We start from the raw sequence: 26,963 nt of genomic DNA, 5'->3' as shown, positions 1-26,963 counted from the left end.
CCACCACATAATGCCCAAAAAAAGTCAGAGAAGAACGTCATCTTCGTAAATACCTTCTCTTCCAGTAAGTTTAGATAAGGAAGGTAGAAAGTACTCGAACAAAGCTGGGAAATGAACCCCTTTTCCTTCCCTTCCTTCCCCTCCAAGAGCTCTTTTGCAGACTATTAAACAACTTTTTCTCCTGCCAGCTCCACAAGAAAACTGCACTTCTGGCAAACTCCATTGGAGGCTGCCAAAGCCCAGCCCATGTCTGCATGAAAGGTACAAGAGTGACATCTGGAACATGGACAACCCTGCAGCAGACAAAGCACAAGTGTTTCAAATGCCTTTTTGACTGGCACGATTACCCTAATTTCCTCCTCAATAAGAGTTCCTATTGAAACCATTTGGAGCCAAGCCAGCTTGCCAGTTCTCCAGAGCCGGTTTAAGCAGCTCAGCACTCTCGCCAAAATTGCTGCTGTTGGAGCTGCCACAGTTATTAGGTAAGCAAAAGTTTCAGCTAGATCTCTTATCACCTCTCTTGCAGTCTTTGATACGATCAGCAACAAGTGACAGCATATTTAATGAGAAACAAGGAGCACAAGAACAACAATAACCATAATGAGTATTTAAATGGTATTAAATAGTCTATTAGTATTTAAAACGGCATAGATACTTGAATACTTTTGTCTTCCCTGTATTGGCAGTCCTTTCTTTCAAGCTAACAGAAGCCTCAGAAATGCAGTAATTTTCCATCAAGAGAATTGCCATGAACAGGTAAAAACAAGATGGCTCCTTTCTTCAAAAATCAGCAGGGTAAAAAGCTTATGGTGCAGCCAGACTAGAGAATTTTACCAGAATAAAACCAATATAGTTCCAGCTGCCTCTATTGCATCTTTACACTTTTCAGTGAGCTACGTAGACAATTTGGAATTACCAGAATTAAAAGTCTTTTTCCAACAAAGACAGACCAGTTCTTTACCCTTGGGCTTTTTCCCCATCACTGTAGTGAAGTCCAGCAGGAATCCAGCAAGCACCAATTTTCTTTGATGGTACCATTCATTCTTTCTTTTTGCTCAGCTGTTCAAAGAGCTGGTAAATCCTTGCCAATAGGAGCTGCAGTCCAAGTGAGCTTCAGATGACAGGGACATTTTGTCCTCTCCTTTCTTGGTTCAGTCCTGCTAAGCATTTCATTAAAACTCATCAATGCCAATAAGCAGCATCTAAGACTACCACCTTTCACCTGTTTCAAGCCTGCTCACATTTTCTGTCACTGAAGTGGGACCAATGTCACTGCAGTCACGTAGTCTTGGACAAAGGAAGCAAGGGAAGGCAAAGCACAAGAGAAATACCTTTTGATAAAATAAGTGCGCTGCACAAACTCAAACTGTCTTTGAAAGTTACAGGCTGATTCTCTGCAACACATCATGTACATGCTCAGTTAGGAAAGATGCTATCTGCCAGCATTTTCAGTTGAAAGAGTAGTGCACAGGGTAGGCAGACAGCTAGGAACCACACTTAACTAATTTGTTACCAGCAGTTGGCTGAAGACACTATTTTTATGGCAACAGGCAGTTTTCTCCATCGACTTCATTCAGTCCCTATCACTTTCCTAGGAAAGGAGAGCACAATATGCATTTTGAAAACCCAGCTGAGTTTCTGTAGGTCTATGTAGACAATAGTCCCAACAATCTTATATTTGGCAACATAAACCATTTCAGCCATTTGTTATAAAGTGATGGTGAAAGACGTAAGGCAGTCCAGGCTTGTCACTGAGCAGGACCTCTTTTGCTGCACATCTACTTTTTGCTTATTCATAAAGGAATGTCATAATCCACAAGGACTCCTGTGATGAGTAGAAAAAAACCAAGAGTCCTACACAATAGCTGGAATTATTAACATCTGTCTTCTGAAAAGTGAGAACATGAAAGGCTAAGTGCCTTTGCATACAGAAAGCTTAAAAGAAAGCAGACATAAAAGGAAAATGCAAATTAAAAATTAAAACTTTTATTCTGTTAAAGTGTCCAGTCTTACAAGTCTTTCAGAGAAAACAATAGCAGCCTTCAGTGCTCAAGGTGGAGGTGCTGCTGATCAGCTGCCCAAACAATCCCACATACAAAGTGAATGTCATGATTCTGAAATGTTACATCAAGTTGCAGGTCTCAGATGCCAAACCACAACCCTGCTCGTGCATTTACAAAATGGGAGTGAACAATGTTTAAGCCATGAGTAGTGTCTTAAATGGACACACTTGTCAGCTGTAAAAGATGACTCAGGCTCATTAGCCCCCTTCTCATTAAGTCTCCTCTAGAAAAATTTCCCCCATTGTTCAATAAAATTCCTTTAAAGGAGACAGAGGGAGGAAGGAAAGGGTAATTCCAGAAATCCTGAATTAAGCCTTTCTTTGAACTTTGTGATTTTTGTGAATTCAGACAAAGTTCACCTTTGCTATTGGGGTCCAGTAATTCAAGTACAGCTATTTTTGAAAAGGGATTTCGGAGATCAGATTTCTGGAGGTTTTCCTACTGCTGAAGCAGTTGAATGCTAAACTAACACTGTAGCTGGAGGGATGAAGGGAGAAAGGTCTGAGTGAAACAGTACTCTTGCCCAGTTCCAGTTCTGCTTCATGCACTGTTAGAATGCAGGTAGGACAGAAAACTCACTGTTTTGGGACGTGCTCAGTAAAACTACAGGATCCACTGTGTGGCCAAACAGTGGGGAAAAAAAACTTCTTTTTAAAATGCAACAAGAAAAAAAAAGTGAAGTTTAAGCAACAGTTTTACTAGCTAGCATTCACACAGCCTTACCTTAGGTAACATTTCAGAGTAGATGACTCTACTGTTTATGGTATGACAATATTGTTTGTCAGTGAGAAGTCACGCCAAAAGTTAAGAAATCTCTCCATGGTTGAAAGAAAAAGAATCAGAGGGAACAGCTGGCTTCAGGCAGAGACTATTACAAACACACTTGAAGGAGCAAGTGCCTCTGTGGAAAAGTTATATCAATGTATCTCTAGACAAGGCACAGCTATTAATGAGAAAAAAAAAAAAGTTACTCCTCCCCTGAAGGAGGACTAAAAAAAAAATCCAAAGAACTCAAACCATGCAAGTTCCTTTCCAAAGCAGAAAAAAGGTAAGGAAAGGAAACAATGTCACAGCTGTTGAATCAATAATGTTTGAAACTTTTTTCCACACACCTCATCCTCCATAAAGGATGTGTCACTGTTCTCAAAATTCTTAGAATCATTTGTTACAGAGGAGAGGGGAAGAAGAAAAAAAAAACTTCAGTGTGGTTCAGCAACAGAAAGCCACTTAATACTATTTATGGTAATGATCACCATGAACTTCAATTAAAATGAAGTGAGCTAAATGGAGTGTATAAATGGTAATAAGAAAAAATAAAAAAAATGAGGTAGGATATTATCAGGAAGTGACAATTAATACCAAAAAACACCACATCATGAAAGATACCTGTAACAGCTATTTAACCATTCAGACTGGCGAAGTAAATTAATTCCAGCTGCTGAATTAACTGGGAACCAAATAATAAAATCAGAAAACAATCTTAAACAAAGAACAACTTCAGCTAACATTCCAGTGCATAGTTTCAGAGATACAGCAAGATTTAACACATTTATTAGGTTTGGTATTCCTTGCCTTTCAGCTGGTTCAAAATAATTGGTTGCAACTTACTACTTTTGGTGGTATTTAGCAGGAAAGGTAGAATTCCATTTTACTGACCTTCAGTCCTAACATTGGATGAGCATACTTGTGATCTACAGGGGCTCCAAGAATTCATTCAGCTCAGAAGTGCTATTAAGGAAACAGTTGGTTTTAATTCAAGTTGTTGTATGGTTTAACAGCTAATAAATAATCTGGTTTGCTACGACTAGAGTGCTTTGAAGAGCCTGTCATGAGAACAAGACACTGACTAGACTGTTGATTGTCTGCTTAATCTGAACTCTTTTTTCCTGACACACAGATCAGTGTCAGAAATAAAACCCCTAAACTTCAGTTTGATGGAAACTTAAAGGAAAAAAGTAATATACACTGATTGAATACTTGCAAATGAGGAAAGACTGTTGACGTAAACTTAAAGGAAAAAACGTAATATACACTGATTGAATACTTGCAAATGAGGAAAGACTGTTGATGTAAACTCATCCCTCAAAGACTGAGCAATCCAGACAAGTATGGGAAGTGGATGACTCACTCTGCTGTGGGTTGAGTTTTGCAGGAGTCCTGAGCAGTAAACACATTCAGGACCTCATGGTTTAGATCCTATCCTTGAAGTTTTAAAGCTTCTTCCACCTCATCATATGAGACTGATACTCTGGAATCAGTATCTATTTGAAGGAAGACCAAGAAGCATGTATCAGGAGTAAATAATGCATATTGCTGTCTTCCAGAGTGGCAATGTATTTTTCTGCCACCTGTGTTTCTGGTACAAGAAGTTATCAGACTGCTTATCCCAGTTTTGCCACACAGGAAGCTATCTCAAGCCCTAGCAGCCACAACCAGAAAAAAAACTGAGCTTGGAACACCAAGAGCAGCAAAAAGCTAGTGTTTTCATGCATGATCAATACTGGCCTGTCTTATAATTGCTTTGCAGATCTCAGGCATAGGGCAGTCTCTAGTCAGCAAGCATCAGGAGTATAGCTCTGTTATTTGATCAGAAGTTAGAGACAGTCTCTCACTTCTAACAGAATAGCCTATTGTCCACTTGTCCTATGGACTCAGCACTGAAATACATGGCAGTTCAGAAGGCTTGCAAGCTTCTAGAAGCGCTGCAGCATACTTTCAGGAGCTGCTTATAGAAACTTCTAATGTAGCCGTATAAAGTTTAGTTTGTATAACTAAGACCACAACTAGAATCAAGAGTCAAAGCACTCTACAATGATCTAGACATACAGAAGAAATTTCTCTGCTCCTCTAAGCTAGGTGAAAATCCTGTGAGGTGCTTTGCCCTTTCAGTCCTGCCTAGTCTAAAATACATGTGTTGTAACCAGTTACCCAGTGGCCTTGAATACAAAACAGAGTTCAAGCCTCTATTCGGTAGCCATTACCCTCCAGCACTATCTTTTGGCACAGAGTAAGAAAAAAAAAAAAAAGCCCACACCCACCACACAATCCAAACAGCCCCCATACCCATCACAAGAAACTGACTGGAAAACAGTATTACTGCAGATAAGCCTGAAGCCATTCCTGCTTAAGAAGCATTAAGCCCACCTAGCAATTTCTGTCCTCTCTGTTGATCCAAAATGCTTGTGCAAATAGAATGAGTACAATCCAAGAAGCCTCAATACTTCCCCATCCTTTCAGCAGTTACCCCAACTCAACATAATTTCAAGACACTAACCCTGTTAGAAACAAGAACTTTTGCAGTACCTTGCCTTCCAGATAAAGAGATTTAATTATATTATTCCCTGGACTGTTTAAACTTTTCATAATGAATGGACTAAGGGAGGCAGAATTTACATCTTTCTTAAAAGCAGTTTTATAAACAGATCTCCTGGATTTTAACGTAGCTTTATTTAAGCATCTGAACATCAACAAATCCAGAGCCCAGTTAACATTGTTCATGGTTTCAGCACGTTTAGTGTATATATTTCATATCTTACATCTGATGAAGAAAGCCACAGCGTGCCTTATTGCCCCAACATCCAAGGGATCACCGTGATTTGCTAAGCCAGGGCACTCACTGGCAGCTTGCCAGGAACCACTTTGGAGATGGCTGCAGCTTCCCCGTTTTGTACACATGGAGGCCTCCAAGCTTCTCACACCTCAGCTTGCAGCACTCCACTTTGGAGCCACCCTGCTGGTCTGATGCAGAGTATTACAACCAGGACCTGCAGGTCCTTGAGCCTCCTCTTCCTTCTGATGGAAAAGAGCAGACTTAGGGTGTATTGTAGGCTCACCTTAACCACCCCACCTTAAGGACATGATTATCAGTAGCTATTACAAGTTATCTACCTCTGCCAGTACAGAAGGTTGGTTTTTTTGTCAAACAATACCAAACAAGTCAGACTTGTTTCAATAAAGACTGCTCTGTCCCAGGGATCTAGAGGAGCTCAGTCCACAGAGGATTCTCATACTGCTCCTTAATGCTAAGGGAATGAGAAGGGGAAGAAATAGGAGGACAGGTTTCTTTCCAGCACCAAGTTCGATCAGCATTAGCCTCTTATTTAGGTCAAGAGGTGTTACAGGAACTGACAGCTGTTAAAGTGAGGACAACAACAGAAAAGAACAATCAAGCAGCTCTGTAGACTGCGTCCATGAAAAACACTGGCAAAACATCTAACAACTTAATGGGGTGTGCAAGAGGTGCCGAGGAGACCCGATTGCTCCTCTTTACTAACACCACCAACCCCAGGAGACACCCCAACACACTGGCCAGTTTTATGTTCATATTTGATATGTGACAAAATACCAGGAATTTAAAAGTAGCTTAAAAACTTTAAAAGCCAGATCCTGAAGCAACCCAATGCTTCTGGGAGAGTAAATTAGACAGTCCAACTGCTTTTTATCCAGATCCTTCTCCCACTTGCACTATAACCATCCATTTCAGAACAGGCTAAAGCTCTGGAATTATGTCAGTTAGTGCCTCCAGCACATCAGCTGGAGAAGGATGCTATGTGATCTACTCATCAGCACAAGTGACTTGAAACACTTAAAATAGTGCAATCTTAAATGAGCCAATAGAGTTTGGGAGGTTTGGTTCCTTCTCCAGGGTCAGAAGAGAAGGTGTAGAGTGCAAAGGGGAAAGACAATTGGTAAAAAAAAACCATCCTGCATTGAAGCTGATGTCTGAGATAAGTTTATCCCCCAAATCCTAATGCCAGCATCTAGGTAAAATCAGCTGTCTGTATCCTATCCCACCCCACTGTGGGGCCTCACTGACTGAATCTGAGTCAGAGGGGAACAGTACCAGGTGTCACAGAGATGGAGGTTCAAGAGGTTTCCTAGTCTCTTGATCTTTGCTTGTAGGACACTGGATACTCTCAGTCCCTGATACATATAAGCCCCATTTGGAGCAATGCAGCAATACCCACGTTTCATTTTGCTCCTCCATTCAAAGGTCATTTCTTCTCACCAGCACCATCCACCTCACCCCACTTCCTGTCCAGAACAGCAACACATCTCACTCCCACTGGCCCTTGCTCAGAGGCCAACTAATCTGTCTTGATCCTCATCCTGATCCCAAGCTTCCCCCATCCTGCATCTGAGGCAAGAAGCTGCCTCATTCAGAGCCATGTTTGTTCAGGGACTCCTTGGCTAGTCTGGTAGTGATAGGAGGAGAGAAAGGGGAGGATCTAGGGAAAATGGGACTGGAATGGCCTTTTGTTTCCTTCTAGTTGGTCAGAGGCTTTTCCCTTTTTTCAGGGGTTCAAGCTTGCTCTTTGTCTGCCCTCCACAGCCGCTCTTTGACTTCCAAGGGCAGTGTGTTGAACAGGTCCTCCTCTACCACAAGCCCACTGCGTTTCAGCAGAGGACATTCTCCCAGCTCCACAGGCAGGCACTCCAAGCGGTTCCCTCGTAGCTCTATCTGCGACAGATTTGTCAGCTCTCCAACCCGGGATGGGAGTGACTGCAGCACATTGTTTCCCAGGTTCAAGGTTCTCAGCTTCCTGCACTGGAACAGCTCTGGTGGGAGACTCTCAATCTGAAAAAAGGAAATTATAGGCAAAGTCACCAGCAAACACAGACACACGCTCATAAGATACCAACAAGCCCACAGAATGCTTCAAGGTTTACAGAGCACTTGTTTTCAATCATCCGCTTCTCCCTTGAATGAGCTCCTGCTTTCCACCATAAGGACTGTTCCCAAAGTAAAAGTCACTACACCATGATTGTATGGATTCCTCTTTCAGACGCTATTGCATTAGTTACAAAACCACCAATGATGGTGGCTAAAGCAGAAGACATCACCAAGGACAGGATAAGAGGACCAGAAGCCTGCTCGCAGCTGGCCTATATTGTGACATGCTCCCATTAATATTAGCTTCTTCCCATCCCAACCCCTTTATACCATCATTGGATCATAGCTCCTTTACTTTAAGTAACCATTGTACAATTGGTGTAACTCAACACCATAAAGACTGGATTTAGTCAGGACTCCTAGTTTTGCTGTAGTAAGAGCAGAGGCAATGTGGGTATGATCTGAGTCCTGAGAACTGGGACTACTCTTCCATCATCTCTGTAGGGCTTTGAAGTGTTGCAAAGACTTTCTAGGCTCAAAAGCACTGGGTTTTTTTTGACAGTGCCAAAATGCAACAAAAAAAAAATGAAGCCACCAGCTGTTAGCTTTCCCACCACCACCTTCATATATCCATGAGTCACTAATTTAATAAGGCTTATTTCTATTAAAGCCTTTTAATAGTCCAGTCCTCCCAAAGAATTTATAGGAAAACAATATGGCTAAGGTTTAACACACACTAGGCTATGAACTAAACGTAGCAATTCCGTATTCTCCCCTTAATTCAAAGTCTCATCTTGGAGGCTATCATTTGCCTTTAAATGCAACCGTGACCTTTTTAAAGCTTAAGTTATGCAGGATATCATTCATGGCTAAATTAGACTGTAATCAGTTCTGAATGAGGTGGAGTCCAAGGAAAAGCCAAGATGAGACCAGACCAATTAAGGACAGTTCAGTTCAGTCATTGCTACCAGTACTGTTGAGTGTTTTGCAAACAGCAACATGCAATCAAATTTTCAAGAGTCTGTGATCATAATAGTGTTATTTAAGGGACAAGTATTGGTTTAGAAAGGAAGCAAAGTGCTATAATACAGCCTGCTTCCCAGAATGGTATACTGGTACCAGCCAACTCCAGAAGTCTCTATTTGCTCAGACTGCTGAGCTACGAGAGGACATTTGAGATAATTCCTGGCCATGGGAAATGCCAGCCTACCAGTCCTTGTGCTTCTTGCTGTCACCATTTACCACATGTAACCAGGCTATCAGAGCCCCAGGGCAATTGCAGCCTTGCCCAGGCACCTGCAGAGGATACAAACAGCTTAGCTGTTTCATTGGGTCCTCACCACCTTTTGCTTCAGAATACACTGGAGTGAAGGCTGCTCCATCCTTCCTGTTGCATTAATGTTTTTTTCAGAGAAATGGGTGGTGCCACACAGTGCTGCAGAAAATGGAGCTGCCTCTAACTCCTTTTCATCCAAGAGATGCTCCACCCCAAGACTGCAGAGGATACACTGCAGATTAACCCTCAGGAAGCTGCACTAGGAAGGTTGCCAGAAGGCAAATTGTACAGAATTATCCTAGTTCTGAACAGTAGCTTAAGAATCTTTAAGACTCCCTCATGTTTGGTTAATGCCATCCTCAGAAACTGCTCATATCAGCCCCACTTGCCCTGAGAAAATATTGTGGCTTTTATCGTAATAGGAAGCGATGTGTGCATACCATGAAGTTTACCAGAGCTTAAGCCACCCATACAAACAGATGCACAGCCACCCAGTCTGTTAGTGCTGGGAAAACTAAGTGAGCAGCTATTATACTGGGATAGCTGAATGGCTGCTGCTTGTCTGCCGTTACTCGTCAGTGGCACAACGCAGACTTCAACTTTCAGACACTAACTTCAAAATGCTGGCTGGAGTTTTAAGAATCCTGTGTAATACTGAACTGCATTAGCAATTAAATACTTGATTTGAGAGCATTTCCCCTGTGAAAAGCCAAACCATACTAGAACTGCTCTGCCTGCCTCTCACAAGCAGTTTGACAGTGTTCAGTTATGAATATAACTGGCCAATAGCAGTAAGGATCTTGGTATATGACAGTGAAAACTAGGACTGCTCCAGGACAATTCTACTGCATGTTCCCAGAAGAATCCAGAAGCCACTAATTAGATCTGTCTGCAATTTGTAGTTATGTTAGAGTCTTTTGCAACTTCAGGTGATAATAAACTCCAAGAGAAAAAGAGCCCCCCAGGAATTTGCAGACAAAATGAATGAAAGCTTCAACAAGCCACTCAGCTCAGCACATCAGTCTGTGCAGTCACAGGCTGATCTTTGTGACACATGTACATGAAGTCTCCTTAATCCCAAACACAGGAACAAAGATTCAGGAAAAAAATGGGTTCAGTTTGCTTTAGGCAAATAAATGCCCTCCAAAACAAGCCAAGAAACAACTTGTGTTAATTGGGCATCATAGCACACTTGGTCATCCCCTCTAACTCGCCCTGTGCCTGGACAGATTTAAACAGTTAAGGTTTAGGCTTAAACCATCTGGGATTACACAAGAAAACCCACAGCCATCATGCTGAGGCATAACAAGGTGCCATTGTATTTCCTCCCCTCTGAAAGTCAAGGAATTGCCACAGTTCACGCTTTCACATCTAACTGACTGCCAATTGATAAACCTGGTTTAGTTCACTCTGCCCTTAGTAAGGACACTGCAGAAGATTGCTTTGCTCTCTCCAAAGTCACCTTTGTGGAACAAGACAACGCATTTTTAAAAGTGAGAGATTAAGAACCATTTGTCATAAGTCTGTCCAACTTCTCACAAAGTGCATGCTTACAAGACCAAACTGTGGAGTATTCCCTGGAAATGCAAAGTACTATAAGCAACGTTGCAATCTACACATGTACATGTCCTAGACGGCTGCTGCTATAGTGTATGTACATTTCTGAAGTACATAGGCTTAAGTGCATAGTTCTAGATCAAGACTACAGTTTTTCAGATCTCCGTTTTAAGCCCAAAACTGATGTCAGTCTAGAGACTACAAGCTTCCAACTGCAGAGAAACAACTGACAGGCAGGATTTTTAAACAGCCTCCAATTGGCACTTAGAAGCAGCTTCACTGTTAAGAAAGGAAATGCTACAGAACAAGGGCTGTTCAAAGAAACGCTTACCCCTGGAGCTATTTGCAATGTTTTGCCTTAGATAAACCCCTCAGAGAGAAAGAAAAGCTTGAGAATTTAAATAGAACAGCAGTGCCAGAAGTATTTCACACACCATTGTAGCATGTTTAATCACACAGATAACAGAAGCGCCAGAGTTAGTTCTACTCACACAGGAATGCTCCCCTCCTTGCTCACTTACCCTGTTGGCTGTCACAGCTAGATTCTGCAGGTTTTGAAGAAGTCCAACGTCTGGCGGTATGGAAGTCAAGTTGTTGTGGCTGAGATCCAAGTACCGAAGTTTTCGGCAATAGAAGAGCTGGGTAGGGATCTTTTCTATCTTGTTACGATTCAGGTAAAGGCGTTCTAAATTGGTTAGGTTGCCTATTTGCATGGGGATGTAGGCAATGTGGTTGTACCACAATTTAAGGCAAGTGAGACGATGTAAGTGCTGGAAGCTGATGATTTCCTCAATGGTCTTTAGGTTATTGTCCTTTAGGTCTATCTCCTGCAGATTGTGGAGACTAAAGATAGAGTGAGGAATGCGTTCCAAGTCACAACGGATCAGCTCAAGCTCTGTCAAGTTGACCATTTTCTTAAGGCTGTTGAGAACAATGAGCTTGGTGCCCTCATTGTTGATGGAAAGCTTCTGAAGATGCACACCAACATCTGTCACCACCTGTGGCAGCTTGGTGAGGTTACTCTTCAACCTCAACACCTTCAGCCTCTTCAGCTCCCTCAATCCATCTATCACAATGTACCGGTTGTTTTCAGCACTCAAATTCCCTGTCAGATGAAGCTCCTCTAGTGTCTTCAGGCTATAAATCCAAAGAGGAATCTCCTTGATGTCTGTGAACTTGATATGGAGAGATTTCAAATTCTCCCTCAAGAAGGCAAGTGCTGGAGCCTCAATTTTGGCAGCTGTGTGGTAGAGCCACAGTTCCTTAAGGCTAGTGAGCTGAGCAATGCTTGGGGGAATAGTGACATCAGGGATAAGCTCCAGCTTCAAGACCTCCAGTTCAATGAGGTCAAAGACCGTGTCGGGAATGCCACTCAACATGAAAAGATGCAATTCTAGCTTATCCTGGGAGTTCTTGGTGATCCTCTGGCGCAGCTTCTCCAAAGTCCACTCATTGTTGAGGTTCAGCTGCCGCAGTTTGTTCTCACTCACCTCCGACAGAAAGACAGCAAACCGCTTGGAATAGAGGGGGTCGTACTGATCAATCAGATGGAGCATAAAAGCAAAGTCATTTTTCACATCAGGAATGTCACTGTAACTGCTCTCCTCCCGGATGGACTCAAAGGAATATTTCTTGAGTGATCGCCTCAACATCCACCAGAGCGTGTACATGCAGATCAAGCCATAGAATATCACCAAACTGATGTAGAAAGATGCCAAGATTTTGAAGAGAGTGGCCAAAGGATGAGCACAGCGGTACATCCTGTAGCCAGTCAAGCTCTCAATGTCCACTTTACAGTCAACGTCAAACGTTATATTGTTGACATAGTAAACGGTATAGCAGATGATCAGAATGAACTTGATCACTTTGATGATGGTCTGTCTCATGTACAGGCGATAAACTATATCTCCCTCTTCCACATGCGTGCGGAACTTCTTCACTTTCTCAAAGAGTGCTTTGGCCTGTTCACCTTCTTTTTTGTCCAAGACACCAGTCTCAGACCGGTCCACAATCCCTTGCTCGATTCGAGACTTTGTTCTCTGCAGCATGGGAACAGTGGCTTCCACATCCTCACTGACTGTGGAGGACTTCTTGTCCATGGAGCCATTCATTTTCCCAAATGCTGGCTTGGTATCACTCTCTTCCACCACTGTCTCAGATAATGCCCTCGTTGTCCATGGAGAGTCAAAACACTTAAGCAAAATAGATACAAAATGCTCCAGCTTAGAGCTGGTCCTTGGGAATTTGAACCAGAAGTTGCTACAAGCCAGGAAGATGAGAGTATGTAGCAGCACCAGATAAGGGAAATACTTGGCAAACCAGTGAAGACGGTTCTCATAACACACCGCATCCACATAGTTATACTGGTGCCGGTCCAAATCATATCGGATCCCCGTAGGCCCTGTATCAGTAGAGGGAACAAGACTGGAGTTATAGTAGGTACGCTCTGGGGTTGCAGCCGTCCAACCTCTGACTGAGTCATTGCAAGAGTCTTTAGTAACCCATTTACAGGGCAAACAAATCATTTTGTCCTGGGTGACCTGAAGCGTCCCTCCGAACACCGCAATCATCAGCATCACTATGGAAATGTAGTCCGTGAAGACGTCCCACCATGGCTTCAGGATGCGGTATGCTGGCTGAGTGTCAGCAAAGTAGCGCAATTCAGTGACTGGAATCATGATTCACCTGAAAGGAAACCAGAAGCAGGCATTACTAGCTTAAACTGTTTTGTTCTGCTTTTCAAGAGGGCATCAGGAACTGATGTTAAGCACTGGCACAGCAAGACTGGAATTAGCTGAGACCCAATTTCAAGTCACTTGGAGACAGATGAATGAGGCTTCCTGTGAGTAATTTACTACAGCTGAGGCTGTGAAATTAGTTTGTTGCTGTCTTCCCCAACAGATTAATTGTCACAGAACATCAGAACTCTACTTACCATGAGCAGCCTGTGGGGCAAGACATTAACACTTGAAGAAAGTCTGCAGGACAGACTTAAACTACCCACAGCCAGACCAGTATTTGGAAGTTTACTGTTTATTTCAGGGATGGAGTTTGCCAGCACTGTTAGAAGTGACAAAATCCACACGCAGAGCATAGTTGTCATGAGTTTCTTACTGTTTTTACAGAGCAAGAAAAATAATTCTGCATTTGTGTGGTTCTCAAACTGCAGGGGCAAGGAAGAGGATTTACATACAATACAGCTGTATTTCCTAGAACCACTTCATTGATACAACTCAATATCACATTGATAAAGCAAGCTGGAAAAAAGAGAACAAAGTTGCCTGATATAATGACTTTTCCTTCCATGTAAGTAGTTTTGGCTTCCCCCCTTTGCATTAATTCTCCAAGGAAAGATTAGTTACTTGCTGTCTGATAGATTCAGTCCTGAAATCACGTAACAGCTGCTCTTTGCCTTATTTACTTCAGAAGCAGAGGAAGGGGGAGACATATTTAAAAAGAATTCACTTCCCTGACCAACCACTCCCACCTAGAGTTCATCTCAGCTGGGATTTAAGTGTCAAAGGAAATCAAAAGGTTCTGGGAAGCAGAGGCCTTATGGCAGTCCTTGTTCTGTCCTTCAGACTTCCAGATGAAGCTTAAGGCACATTCTTCAACAAGCCATAGAAAGCCCGGAAGCCTGACTGATCCACAGATAACTGTGAGCTCAAAGAACTCCCCTACCTGACAGGCATACAAGCAAAGAACACGAAGTCATTGTAACTTGTTCTAGTGACAGTGAAAAAGCAGTAATACCACATCACACTTCCTAGCAAAATTCAGGAGTAGGACAAGCACTAATTTTTCAATCATTTTGAAACTCGCATGAATTCAATTATAAAAGAGGAAGAGCAAAAATTCAATCATATTTCTCCAACCCATAAGATATCATTTGTACAGACAGTCTCAACAAGTCCTGGGTGACCGCAACGTCGATAGCAGGTTTCTGTATGCCACTGGCTGGGCAAAAGCTTTCTTTGACAAGTGGAATGCCCACACCACCTGCTTTAGTAGAATTCAAGTTTGTATTTAAAATTAACTTCCAGCACAAAACCGCAAAGGAAGCCCTTCCTAATACAAACTCAAAAAGCACCACATTCCCTAGAGAGACTAAATACAGAACTCCGTTCCCTGGTTTGCCGCTTACAACAATAAATGGTAAAATGCCAGCTTTGACTTAGTGCTACTTGGGAAGGCTGCAAGAAACCACAGGTGGTAGATCGAAAGATAACAGCCATCCCTGAAGAAGTGTTTGCCCTTCCGCCCATCCAGTTCCAATACTACATCAGTCCATCACAAGAGACAGACTGGGGTAACTCTACATGCAAATTTTTTTATTATTTCTATTTATTTTTTTTAGTGGGGAATTTTGAGAGACAAAATGGCAATACGTGTTCTAGAAGTTCAGTAAAACAAGGCAGAACAGCAAATCTATTCATTTGTCAGCCAGTAAACTCATGCAATTCTGGCACAGGATGCAGAAACAAGGAATTAAAATGGCCATATACAGCACTGTCACTGTCAGAAGAAACTACTGTCCTGTCAGGCTGCAGAGCACTAATGAAGTGGCTAGCATGCCTCTGCAGAAAGGACTGCATTGAGCAGATTAGAACAAGAGGATTACACATTCACAGGAGAGGTAAGAACAGGCAAAACGGAACATCTTCTGAACAGCATCTGAGCAGCTAGAATAAGAGGAGTAACAAGGTGTTCAGAGTCCCCCTCCCACTCCTGTTGCTAGCTTGTTCCAAGGCCCTAGGCAAGGCATTTCAGCCATGCCTAAGCTTCCTTTTCTGAATACATCCACCTCTGGGAGAAGAGAGTCCATTTGAAAAATACATTTGAGAAGAGCTGTCTGTGCATACTACAGAAATCCCAATTCCAGGATAAAACAAGGTACAGACATTTTCTTGACACCCCTGCACTCCAGAACACCTCAAATGAAGCCAGCAGTTAAACAGCTCCCTGAATCACAATACCTGGTTACATATGTCTCCTCAGTTTGTCCACCTAGATGAGAAAATTCAAAGTCAAAACCCATGTCATATCTGTAGTTTCTGCAGGAGAATTTATAGCTCTGACAGATGCCTTTAATCACTACTGACAGAAGCCTTATACTATCCCAGGCCCTTTACCTACCCATTCCCTCCCACTTCAGGAGCACCAAAACAGGGTATATACCTGATTTTTTTTTTTCTTGGTTGTTTTTTTTGTTAGGACCCCTACTACACCAGGCTAGGAAAGCAAGACAATTCATAGAGAAACCAGGAAGTTCAGCTACCAAAAGGTTTGAGAGCCAGGACAGGACCACTGACATACTGCCGAACCACAGGGAAAAACAAACAAGACAAGAACACACTTGCCCTCTCTGTCACCCTCTGCCACCCTCCCACCATAATCAGACTGAGGGAGCAGAGTCCTGCACTTCTACAGTCCAAGTAAGAGAAAGCCTGGAAAGCTTTATAAAAGGTGAATATTAAAAGCTGCTGCAGTTGTCTGCTGGAGCAATTAACTTTGACATGGCTTAGCTTCTGAAATCCAACTACGCTTGCAGGTGAGCACAGCTTCAGTTCTACCAGACTCATAACTCAGGGGGGCTTTGAGAGCCAGAGGTCTCACTACACACCACCCTAAGGCTCCATAAGAGTCTAATGGCAGTCTCCCAGCAAGTACACATCTTTCTTAAACATTCTTGCCAGACATGATGGAGAGCTTTTGTAGTGACTCCTTCTAAACTACATCTAAGAGGTAGTGCAAATGTTGCCGTACCATTCATTGCTCTTCATAAATGCTGTGTAAGATCCTATTCCTCTTTTCTTTTCAGGAACATGCAGTGAAAACACTGATATTGTTCATAGAAGAACTGCTCCCTATTTAAACAACTCCTTACTCCTCCTACCCCACACCAAGGAAAAGAAATATATATTTATCTCTTTCCTTCTCTTGTCTAGATACCACTTCTCCCCAAGGATCGTTCTTCTTCCCTCCAGTGCTTCATCACTCTTGGTAGGGAAACCTGCAGGAATTGTCAGGCCCTTTGTAGTTACCCCTAGTAGGCTTATGAAATAGGGAAGATATCTTTTCAGGAATTGGGGTTTCATGGCTAAGGCATTTTCAGACTTGAGTTTTAGTGCTGGGTTGCTAGTTTAGCCTAATCCAGGAAATGCCCAATTTCTTCTCACAAGAAATTAACCTTGTGCTCATTTTGATTTGTATCTCAAGATAGCTAGGAAGAAAACCAACAAGAAATTAGCACAGCAGGCTCCCCAATTCTATTTACCAGCTACATGGGGTAGGAAATCTCCCTTTACATTGTGCACCTACAAGACAAAAAAAACATGTGAGTGTCCCATGACAGTCTATTACAGCTCAGTGTCAGCAATTAAACCCTGGTAGGGTGGAGGGTGGAGCAGGAAATCTCCTGCCTTCCAGTAACAATGACAGGGTCACTGGAGGAAGAGAAGGACATTCGTAGCAAGTCCCCACTCCTCCTGGCAGCAAGAGAAACCCTTTTCAAGTCCCAGAAGAAGAATAAAACTAGGCACCTCCTTTACAGAAGCTGGAATTTGCCATGTCTTATCTAATGTTACTCCCAGCATCTGCAGGAAAAGGGAAAATTGCCCACCAAAAACTTGAGAAAGTAGGTGGGGAAGTTGCATGGGAAATCTGGGTGAGGAGGGATGCATGTAATCCATTTCTAGTTCCTGAAAGACAGTTCTGCATCAAGATGCAAACATCATCTTTATTTTGTGGACTCTATTTTGTAATCATTTTAGAACGTGATTCTTGTTGCAACACTCTCCCTTCTGGATTAGGGCAAGCAGTTTCACTGCTGGGATTGATGACAACAGCAGACTAACTCTGAGAAGTCAGATTCTCAGGGGCCATCTCTGTCACTTGACACTCCCCTGCTGCGATAGGATCCTTCCCATAGGGACTGTGATTCCAACCACTATATAGAAACCAAGCAGGCAGCTGAAACACAGGCTCTCCCAACAAGTACACCGACAGCAGAACAGAATGATTTACAGGGAGGATATTATTCTGGCATAAGACTAGGAACAATCCTTGCATGAAGACAGCTGGCCAAAAATAAAGTTATCTCCCTTGTGACCAAGGCCAGACCAAGTTCCACAGGACCAGCAGACAAACTGCAGAGATTTCAAGCTTCTGCTCTTTTCAGAAGTTGAACTCCAGTGTGCTTTGTCAGCACGAAAGTGTTTACTGTGAAGAAGCTTCATTTGCTAAGTCAGTTCTGTCATGTAGCCTCACTGAAGGCTGAGCACAGAACACATGAACTGAGTGAAGGAGTTTATATACAGGAACAGTCATAACTGGAAAGGAAGTACTTTGCCAGAGCAGTCTTGTGAAGAAGGATCCAAGCTCCTTCATATATACCTCAACTTGCAGAAGTTTCCAGTTGGAGCTTGGAAACAGGTAATTTGCTTACAGTATAGTTAACTCTACCACATGGAAGGCATCGATACTGAAATTTTGAAAGTGCTTTATTCAAGTTTTAAGGCAAGTTATTCCTCTAAACTTGCATAAGCTGATAGGTCAGAACATCCTTGCCTAAGCTCCTGTCAACTTATCAGAAGCATAAGGAAGTAAGTTTTCCAAGGGTATAATCAAATAGTCACGCTTCAGATATTGCACACTGAGGGGGGAAGAAAAAAAAAATCTTATAAGTGTCTGTCTCAGAGGTGTTTCAGCTTTTGCATTCCACAGTGCTTTCCTAGCTACCACACAGTCCCAGAGCAGACTCTCACCCCCCGCCCAAGAAATGACACTACCGTTGAGGGTTTCAACTACACCAAAGCAGCACTACTTTGAGCACTACAATTCGTATCTAATATAGAACAGCCCCAGGACAGTTAATAGCAGCAATGTCTGAGATCGTACAGGGAAAGATCTGTATGCTAAGGCCTCATTACCACACAGCAGGATCAATTCAGCCTAAATAAATATGCTCCTGAAATCTTTGCACATTTCATGTTTAGATACTACATACCTATTCAGTGCCTGCAGGTTCACCTGGATCCAAGTTTGCATCCCACCATGGACTCCTTTTGGCAGACAACCATCCCTGCATCAGCCTGCTGGGCACCTATGTACTAGGTGCAGCACAGCCTCACCATTAATGCCAAACAGGCTCATACAACAGAAGAAACATCATTTTCAGACTTATATAACCAGCCTGCCAAACCTACCCAGACTTCAGCCAACCATAAGCATCACCAAGTACTAATCCTATGTTTTACTAGACACACCTGGAGAAAAAAGATAATCACTCATGTTAGAAGAACAGGGACATTCTGAGCACACCACACCTAAATAGTAAACCCAGCAGTCAGAAACAAGATTAAACATATCTGGCTGACAGAGACATCATAAAGCAGCATGCACCTTGCTAGATAAAGGCTGACAAGGCTGAGAGCACAAATGCTTTCCACAAACCCCAGGACCCCTGTGATATTTAACAAGTTCAAGGTATTAACAGCACAGCCGCTGCAGGAGCAAACATCCTCCAATTTGGACAATTCCTCCATCCAAAACCATCCAACCTAAACAAGTGAAGATTGACTTACTGTTGACAGACACCTGTGTGAGCAGTGCTTGAAATTCCTGCCTGCAACTGCTGGCCAGCATATCCAGCTAGGGACAAAGTGAACAGAAACAACATCACTGTTCTGTTTCACTAGCTAGTTTGTCAGCTTGACTCATCATTTGCTGAATACTTTATCCAGCCTCCTCTTTCCTCCTCCTTTCTGTTGGCCATTCTGTTACTAATGGAACTACTGGCAAAACAGGACTACATGCAAGATCTCATGACATGTACAAGAATTTAAGTTTCCACCCCTTACTTCCAGGGCCTCCCTGAAATCAGGGAAGTCCTCCTCACCTTTAGTGGTATACAGCTTCCAAGTGAGGCAGCCTCATAACAGACTTTTAGATAAGTAGACATGGATGCATTGTATGTTGGGTCTTGCAACTTTTTCATTTTCACCATACATATTCTTAGTTCTCAGTGGATTGCCTTCTAAGATTGCAGACTGCAAAGCAGAAGTCAAGCACTGCTGACAGAATCTTACCTCTCAAAAGCCCAGAGAAAGAGGGAGTTGCTCATGTGCCAACAGCATTAGAGGTAGACAAGGGAAAGAAAAATCTTGATGCTGTTGAGACTATAGCCCTGATTATTGACAAGCTACAACATGTTACAGTAAGTTTTCAACAGAGCAGAGCTTCCCTCCCCAGCATGCTGCCACCTGAAATCCTAAAGAAGGGCATGACACAGAGCTCTTTGTTCAAAAACCAGGAAATGCAAGAGCTTTGCTGGTCAGAAATGGGACTGGGAATTTATACGTCTCCTCCCCCATGTTTATTAGGCCCAGAATTAAAATTGAAAAAACAAAGGAGGCTGAAACAGAGCTGCTTTCAGGCACCCCTCAGAAAACCTTCTAAGCACAAGGACAGCCACGTGACCACCTGGAAAAGTCCAAGACATGAGATGGAACAACTCAAGTGATTTTTGTCCTTTGCTCTTTAGAAATAACCAGTAGTGAAGCCAGATGCCAAAGCCCTGACCAACCATTATCCCTACATCAGGCCCTTTCTGCATTAAAAAAAATAAATCCCTCATGTGGGACAAAATGTCTCCTGAGATAGGGAAGTGAACACTTGAAGTTTAAAGGGTCATTTATCATTTAGACTAGCGGATAGAGTAGTGGAACAGCAGCTACCAGAACTTACACTCTTCACTTAGTGGAACAGCCAGTGAACTCAACACGGAGAGCAAGGTAAGCTGGTTTTCACACAACCATCCAGCAGCTGTATGCAACATTCAGCCCCACCCAAGCCATAAGATGCAGCAGGATGAAGTGAACCAATTGGGTCACAACATCTTTACTGAAGCTCATGAAAAGGAATAACCTACCTACACTATGGATAGCACTTTATCATCTTTACAGCTACCCCTTAGTTGACTCTTCCTGTCAGACGCAAGACTGACTTTTTTTTTCCTTAAGAGTCTAGCGCAACAGCTCCTGTTTACCGTCACAAAAGCAAGCCTGTCGTAACAAGTACAGGGAAGAATATCTGCACTATCAGAACAATCCATGCCAAGCCTGCCACATTTTCTGACTTCTGACAGCATTTTGCCCCAGCTGCACAGAATTGAACACAGTCTGAAGTTATCAGCATCGCTGACACTTGGAGCAGGGACCGTATGTCAGTGTCATACAGCTATGTAAATTTAAGTGCTATCGGATGTCTTGCAACAGTGATGCAAACCAGAGAAAAATGTCTGTCAGCTTATAAATTATGAATGTATATGGTCACAGGCTTCCTATCCAAAAATTAATTTTCTCTTTGCCATAAAAAAAGATGCTTCAAGGACAGGGCATTGGAGCCTGTCTTGCAGAAGTACTACTGCCTTATTCCAACAGGACACTATGAAACACTCCCTTGTACTGACTAATGCAAGTGATTGAACTAATTCTGTTAGTAACTAAAGAAAAACAGACAGCAACAGCATTAACTTGTAACAATCAGAACAGCTTCAAGCACCTCATCAGCTCCAGGAGAAGGCTCTTCAGCATTTAGTTCCAGCATTGAGAAGAGTCATACAAGAAAAGGTAATCAACTGTTTTCAGCTAAAGACAGAAACGGTGGACAGAGCAGAGCTTTGACATATCTAACAGCATATTAAGAAATCAAGACACTAGATTCAAAGCGAGTAAAAAAACACTTTTAAGCATGGATACTCTTAATTGATTGTTGACAGACTGTCACAACACACACAAATCCATGGGTGTTGCCACAGCTGTTTTCAAGCTCAAAGAGATAAGCCAGTTAAGATGAAAGATGGAGATGAGAGCAAAGCAAGATAAATAAGACATCAGCTATCAGCACAATAATATGTAGCTTCGGTCTGAGGAAAGAAGAGGAATGAGTACATATTCATCTATTCACATATTCACCATACCCTACAAGCCTTGCCTTCAGGACCATGAGCTCCAGAACAGTGACTATGACCTCCAGCTCAGAATATTTTCTGGCTGCATTAGTCTATTAATAAGGGACAGGCCATGTAACCTTTCATCACCAAGATCTGATAAAACCAAGACTCTAAAGGAGAACCTGTTAACTAGTCCAGAACACACTTTTACTGTGCACAAAGGTAGGCTGTAGCTAGAGAAGCAGCTTGCAAATTTGTCACAAGAAGAGCTTTGTGAATTGCCAAGGTAATTTTATAGTAAATGTTAACAATGCTTAGTACACAAGAAGGAAGCACTATTACTTCAGCAGGGAGGTCATGACTGAATAGCTTTTAGTTTCAAATGCACTTTCGTAGCAGCAGGAAGGGCATGTATCATCCAGCTTTATGAACTGGATTTCAAGTTGCAATACAAAATACATGCACCATATCAACAGTTTAGGGAAAAAGCTGCTTGGAAGCATTCAAGGTACGCTCTTCAAAGCATGTAAACTTTTAAGCACCTGTTCAGTATTAGTGTGCATATCCTAAACCAAGGCTATTTTTTAAAAACACTGGAAAAAAATGCACAAAGGAGGCTCAGCACACTGTAGCAGAACAAGTTAACTTTTAATCTTTACCAAAACAATAGTTGTGCACCCCACCACCTCACCACATTAAGAAGCCCCACACAAAACTCCTAAACCCTTCTTCTGTGCTCCACCACCACTCACCTGACATTGCACCTCTGTTTTCCCAGATACCAGTTCGGCTCAATTTAACACCAGAAGTGAGTTTCACTTCCTTTTTAAGTACTCTATTGAACAAATCCTTCTTTAGAATATGGAAGAATTACATGAAGGCCTCTAATAAGCCTGCTCCAATCCCACAGCAATAACACAATAACTTATACATCTGAATTCCACTGCTTATTTAAAAAAAAAAATAGTATTAGAGAACACCAAACCACAGACCATCTTTCTGAATGCCTGCAGCATTTACTAGAATGTAATCAACTCTAAGCATTCAGTAAGTCATCACTGGAAGGCTTCAGGCACTCCACATTTCAAACATGGAAACATTAGCTTTTAACACATGGCTTCTGTCAAACGTTAAGGAAATAGCTACGTCTTTGACCTACATGAATAAAGTTAGGGTTTCCAAATACCATGAGAGGATCAGTATGAAAAACAAATCAGTAAACTACCAGAACACTAATTAGAACATCAGACAAGTCTTAGGGATACTTGTATTCTGGAAGCAACATACTACACATCTCACTGCTCAGAACACAGCCAACCTGGACAGCATTTCTCATCTTGAAGATAAGCACAACATTCTGCAATACCTTTCATCACTATCCTAGTGAAGAACCAAGGAAGCAGAGAGTTTCTTGCAACTAGTTTCTGTCATTGCCTAATTGACACCCACATGGGTGACTAGCCAGTGCACTCCTTAGAGTTCACTGTGAACAATTGCCTAGGAGATGCCTATACAGCAATACAAACACTACCCCCCAGGAAATAGAAGAGCATCTACCAAACTGAACAGTTCTTGCTACTTCTCAGCTGCATTCCTTTTAGGCAGCAGTCACCAAACCATTTACTGGACAGACCTCAAGTATTTACTGTTTAGTGCATTGAGAAGTCAGGGTTTATGTGGCCAGGAGTTAGATGTACAGGTGATATATTAACAGTTATATTCTACTTTGGACAATGTTCAGTTCCTTTACTCTTTTCATCTTCAAGCTGACTAAGCCCTCACAGAATTTAATTAGCATACCACCACTCTCCCCATACCACCCTCTGTCAACCACCTTTCCTCCTTGCTCCTTATCAGTCATCTGATCACTGCCCTGCGCTTTGCAACTACGTTTAAGTAGTATCCTGGTCATTTTTTTGGCTTTACTTTACCACTCAAGAGCTGGCCTGTAGCCCTTACCCTGCAGCTGGGTTCTGCTATCTGCACTTCAGTTCTCTGTGCTGGAAGTGGATGATGTTCCTGCGTGCTGGATCCTGAGCGGGTGCTGAAGCGTTGCATTCCCCACACGCCATGGGAACAGCTTCCCTGAAAGGAAACAGAGATTATCAGCAAAGAAGAGGGGATCAAGTTCACAGAGGGACTATGCCATGTAAAAACTTGGTAAAGGATATTTAAGAAGCAAGGAACAACTCGGAGGGTCACTGGGAACCAGAAAGAGACACCCTGATACCTAGAAAGGTGGTAAGAGTTCTAAGAGGTAAGTAAAACTCTTAGGAGGAAGGAATCTCCAACATCTGCTATTCCAACAGAAGTTACCAAAAAGCAGGCATTGCAGACCCAGCCAAAGGAGATGCTGAATATTAATATTATAACTAAGGCTAAACCAGTAGAGACAGATTAACATCGTGGAAGAACAAATTTTTTTAGATGGGAAAAAAGATTAATGACTTTACTACCTACTTTCTAGTCTGAAAAACCTGAATATTTTTTAAACTGTTACCACCAGGAATATCTGAAAATGTAGATCATGTTTCTAACCACTCTGGATTCAAGCAACTGTCCCCTTTCCTCTTAACACATATCTACCGACATGTATGTCTTTAAAGTGGCAGCAGTTTACCACCACCACCAAGAATTAGAACAGCTTTTTTTTCTTGCTTCCTGCATGTCAGCATGGGGCATGGGAAAACAGACAAGGGAGCAGACCTAAGCTTTGAGAGATCTCTCAAGCATCCAGCCTCCTAGCTATGTAGGAGAGGACTGCAGAACATCAGAAAGCATTTTGTCAACAATAGGGAAAAATGAAAAGGAAGAGACATCACTGGGGGAAAAAAACACAACCCTATACTGGTTAAGATGTTCAAGAATACGTTCCTCTCGATTCCAAAGTTACCATTAAGGCTGACAGATTTTGAAGCAACACCCTCGTAATCAAAGCTATTCTATTTTAGCTGTGTCAAACTGCTGCAAAGGAAATGTTTAAAGGAGAGGACTCTCTGACCTTCTCCCCCAACCTCCTCTCAGGCGATGGCCTCAGCACCAGCCCAAAGCCATAACACCCCAGTACTGGCTCCGCAATCCCACAAACGCAGACTGTGCATCGGCCCCATCTGCCCACAAGCCTGCCACACCACCTCAGGATTTCCAGAAACAGAAAAGACATCCTTTATAAGACATAAATAAAAAACCCAACCAGCTTCTGTCCCCAGCACCGCTGCCAGGTAACAAATGCAGGACTTCTCCCCCCACTGCGGAGAAACAACGTTCACCGGAGGGGACACCCAGCACACACACGGGACGGCCCTGCCTCACCCCACGGGCATGGGGAGGGGGGGCGACGGCCCACCTGCCCCCGGCCCCCCCCAGCCGCGGGCTGCCCCACCGCCTGACAGGGCAGGGACGGCGGGGACACGGAGGAAACGAATTACTGCCGAATTAGTCAGCAAATCCTCCCCGCCCGCCCGGGCGGTGCGAGGGGAGCAGCTCGTCGCTCAGGCCCCACCTGGCCGCTGCTCTCCCCTCAGGGCTGCGCCCCCTCAGACCCCCCCCCGCCATCGGACCCCGGCCCCAGCCCTGCCTACCGCGGGGCCCGGCTCCGTTCCCCTCACGGCCGCCCCACCCGGGGAGGGGAACACGGGACACGTCCCCGCAACCCCACGCGTCCTCACCCAGGCCGCTGAGGGGAGCGCGGCGTGAGCCGAGCCGCAGCACCCCGCCGCCGGCACCCACCTGGCCGCCTCGGCCCCCGCCCTCCCTCACGCCGGCTCCGGCCTCTTTTGTTCGCCCCTTACCGCACCGCGACGGCCCCACCCCGGAACTGACCTCACCCGCCCGGCATGGCGGCCATCAGCCCGTCCCGCCGCCACCGCCGCGGCTAGCGAGGAGCAGAGGGCGCCGCCATCTTGAGAGCGGGCATGATAAGAAGGGCATGCCGCCATCTTTGTGCGGGGCACGATCGACCGGGGTGGGTGGGCGGCATTTATGGTGGCGGGGGGTGGATAAGGAGGAGAGGGAGAGGCGGGGCAGGGAAAGTGAGGGCGGGAGCGCCATCTTGGTGCAGGGCAGCGCACAAAATGGGGAGAGTCTTAAAGGGGCCGCCCCAATTCCAGCCTCAGCCCTGAGCAGGCGGAGGGCAAGGTGGGGAGCTGAGTGCCTTCACCTGCTGCGAGTGACTTTGGAGTCCAGAATTGATTCTTTTTGTAAAAAAAAAAAAAAAACAACTCTTTATTAAGGTTTATGACCCAATCATGATCAAGCCTTCTGTCACGATTTAATTTAATTTGATGCCATGTAGCAACACTGTCCCACAGCCTGTGGCGCAGAGGGATGGCAGCCTCTGTCCCTCAGGAAGAAGGGAGGCAAGCCAGGCCTGCAAGGACAGCTTCAGGCCCTGATTCAGGCTGGTGTCGCTGCCATGAAAACACAGAAGGGTGAAAAATTATAGCTGCCGTGCCCTGACATCATGTTGTTTCAGTTTTAGCTGCCCCAGCATGGTTCAAGCCATGCAGAGCCCTGAGAGGAGCAGCCGCTCATCTGTCTGGACCTGGTGTGCATCACCTCCAGGCTCACAAACAAAAAGGAGGTTGTGTCTTTCCTTGTCGGGGCCCTACCTCCTCTCAGGTGACATTAAACCCTTTCCTTAGCTCCTAAACGGTTAAAATCAGCTTCATTTGTGGCTGTGCCCTGTGCAGGGAGGAGGGATGGTAGACAGCCCAGGCCTGACCACCCGGTCCTCCTCTCACACACCCACGCCAGTGCCAAACTCTCATGCACACCCGGTTCCTGTCCTTCAAATCACTGAGCAATAACCAAGGCCGCAGACATCATCTGTGTTTAGGGACCAGGGGCACGTGGTCCAGATTGGTGGAGGAAATCTGGTGAACATCTCGCTAGATGCCTCAAATAAAAACAAGTGGATACAACTAGTATCAACATTAAGGCTAGTTAACAATAAGAGAATGAAAATAATTTAAATTGCAGCTTTTACTACTTCTTTCCTTAAGGACCAACCTATGTGATATTTCTGAAGTGGAATATTTTGAAAACCCTGTTCCATTTCTCTAACAATAGCTCACCCAACTAAAGCCACTGAAAAATACAGTATGTGTTTCCTCACAGCAGGAATAGTAACACTGGTGTGTTACAAAGATATATCCAACAGTAATTTTGTGGTACTTGAAAAAAGCAGGCTGATGCACTAATGGTTATTTTCATTTGGCTGACTCATTGGAGGACACTGGGAAGCATCATTTTTTAAAAATTCATGAAGGATGGTTCAAAGGCATTCATTATAATTTCATTAGTGTACAAGAGGCAGTTCTGAGTGGTTAAATGCAGCCAATTTTAACTTGTATACACCAGTGATCACTGTTATAGTAACATAAGCATATCTGTGGCTTTCTAGGAACATTAGAGGTCTTAGCATCCTCCTCTAGCCATGGGCACAGGACCTGTACCAGAGGAGCTATGATTCCACCTGCCAGGGGACAGTGTTTTAGA

The 26,963-nt window shown here is 43.6% G+C and overlaps 1 protein-coding gene across 5 annotated transcripts; it reads right to left on the bottom strand.

Moving 5' to 3' along the window:
- Window positions 1–1,964: 1,964 nt before the first annotated feature.
- On the bottom strand, window positions 1,965–25,407 carry LRRC8A (leucine rich repeat containing 8 VRAC subunit A). Of its 5 annotated transcripts, XM_069772153.1 has the most exons (5): window positions 25,133–25,249; window positions 23,424–23,549; window positions 19,096–19,162; window positions 11,032–13,195; window positions 1,965–7,641 (listed from the first exon to the last, which is right to left on the bottom strand). In XM_069772153.1, exons 4-5 carry the CDS (start codon window positions 13,186–13,188, stop codon window positions 7,366–7,368), a joined length of 2,433 nt encoding a protein of 810 aa, XP_069628254.1. In that variant the 5' UTR covers window positions 13,189–13,195; window positions 19,096–19,162; window positions 23,424–23,549; window positions 25,133–25,249; the 3' UTR covers window positions 1,965–7,365. The 5 variants fall into 5 exon arrangements, with proteins under 5 accessions (XP_069628254.1, XP_069628251.1, XP_069628250.1 ...); XM_069772150.1 differs by lacking the exons at window positions 19,096–19,162; window positions 25,133–25,249 and adding an exon at window positions 25,287–25,407; XM_069772149.1 differs by lacking the exon at window positions 19,096–19,162 and having other exon boundaries at window positions 25,194–25,280.
- Window positions 25,408–26,963: the final 1,556 nt, after the last annotated feature.

This window comes from Haliaeetus albicilla, chromosome 26 (assembly GCF_947461875.1).
Source record: "Haliaeetus albicilla chromosome 26, bHalAlb1.1, whole genome shotgun sequence".
NCBI lineage: Eukaryota > Metazoa > Chordata > Aves > Accipitriformes > Accipitridae > Haliaeetus > Haliaeetus albicilla.
This window is presented reverse-complemented; position numbering and strand designations above follow the sequence as displayed.

Bases quoted from the DNA above. Each gene is read 5' to 3' on its own strand.
- LRRC8A (XM_069772150.1), bottom strand. From the start codon at position 13,188: ATGATTCCAGTCACTGAATTGCGCTACTTTGCTGACACTCAGCCAGCA. The intron at 7,642-11,031 runs GTAAGTGAGCAA...TCCTTTTTTCAG, and splicing joins TAGCTGTGACAGCCAACAGG to ATTGAGAGTCTCCCACCAGA.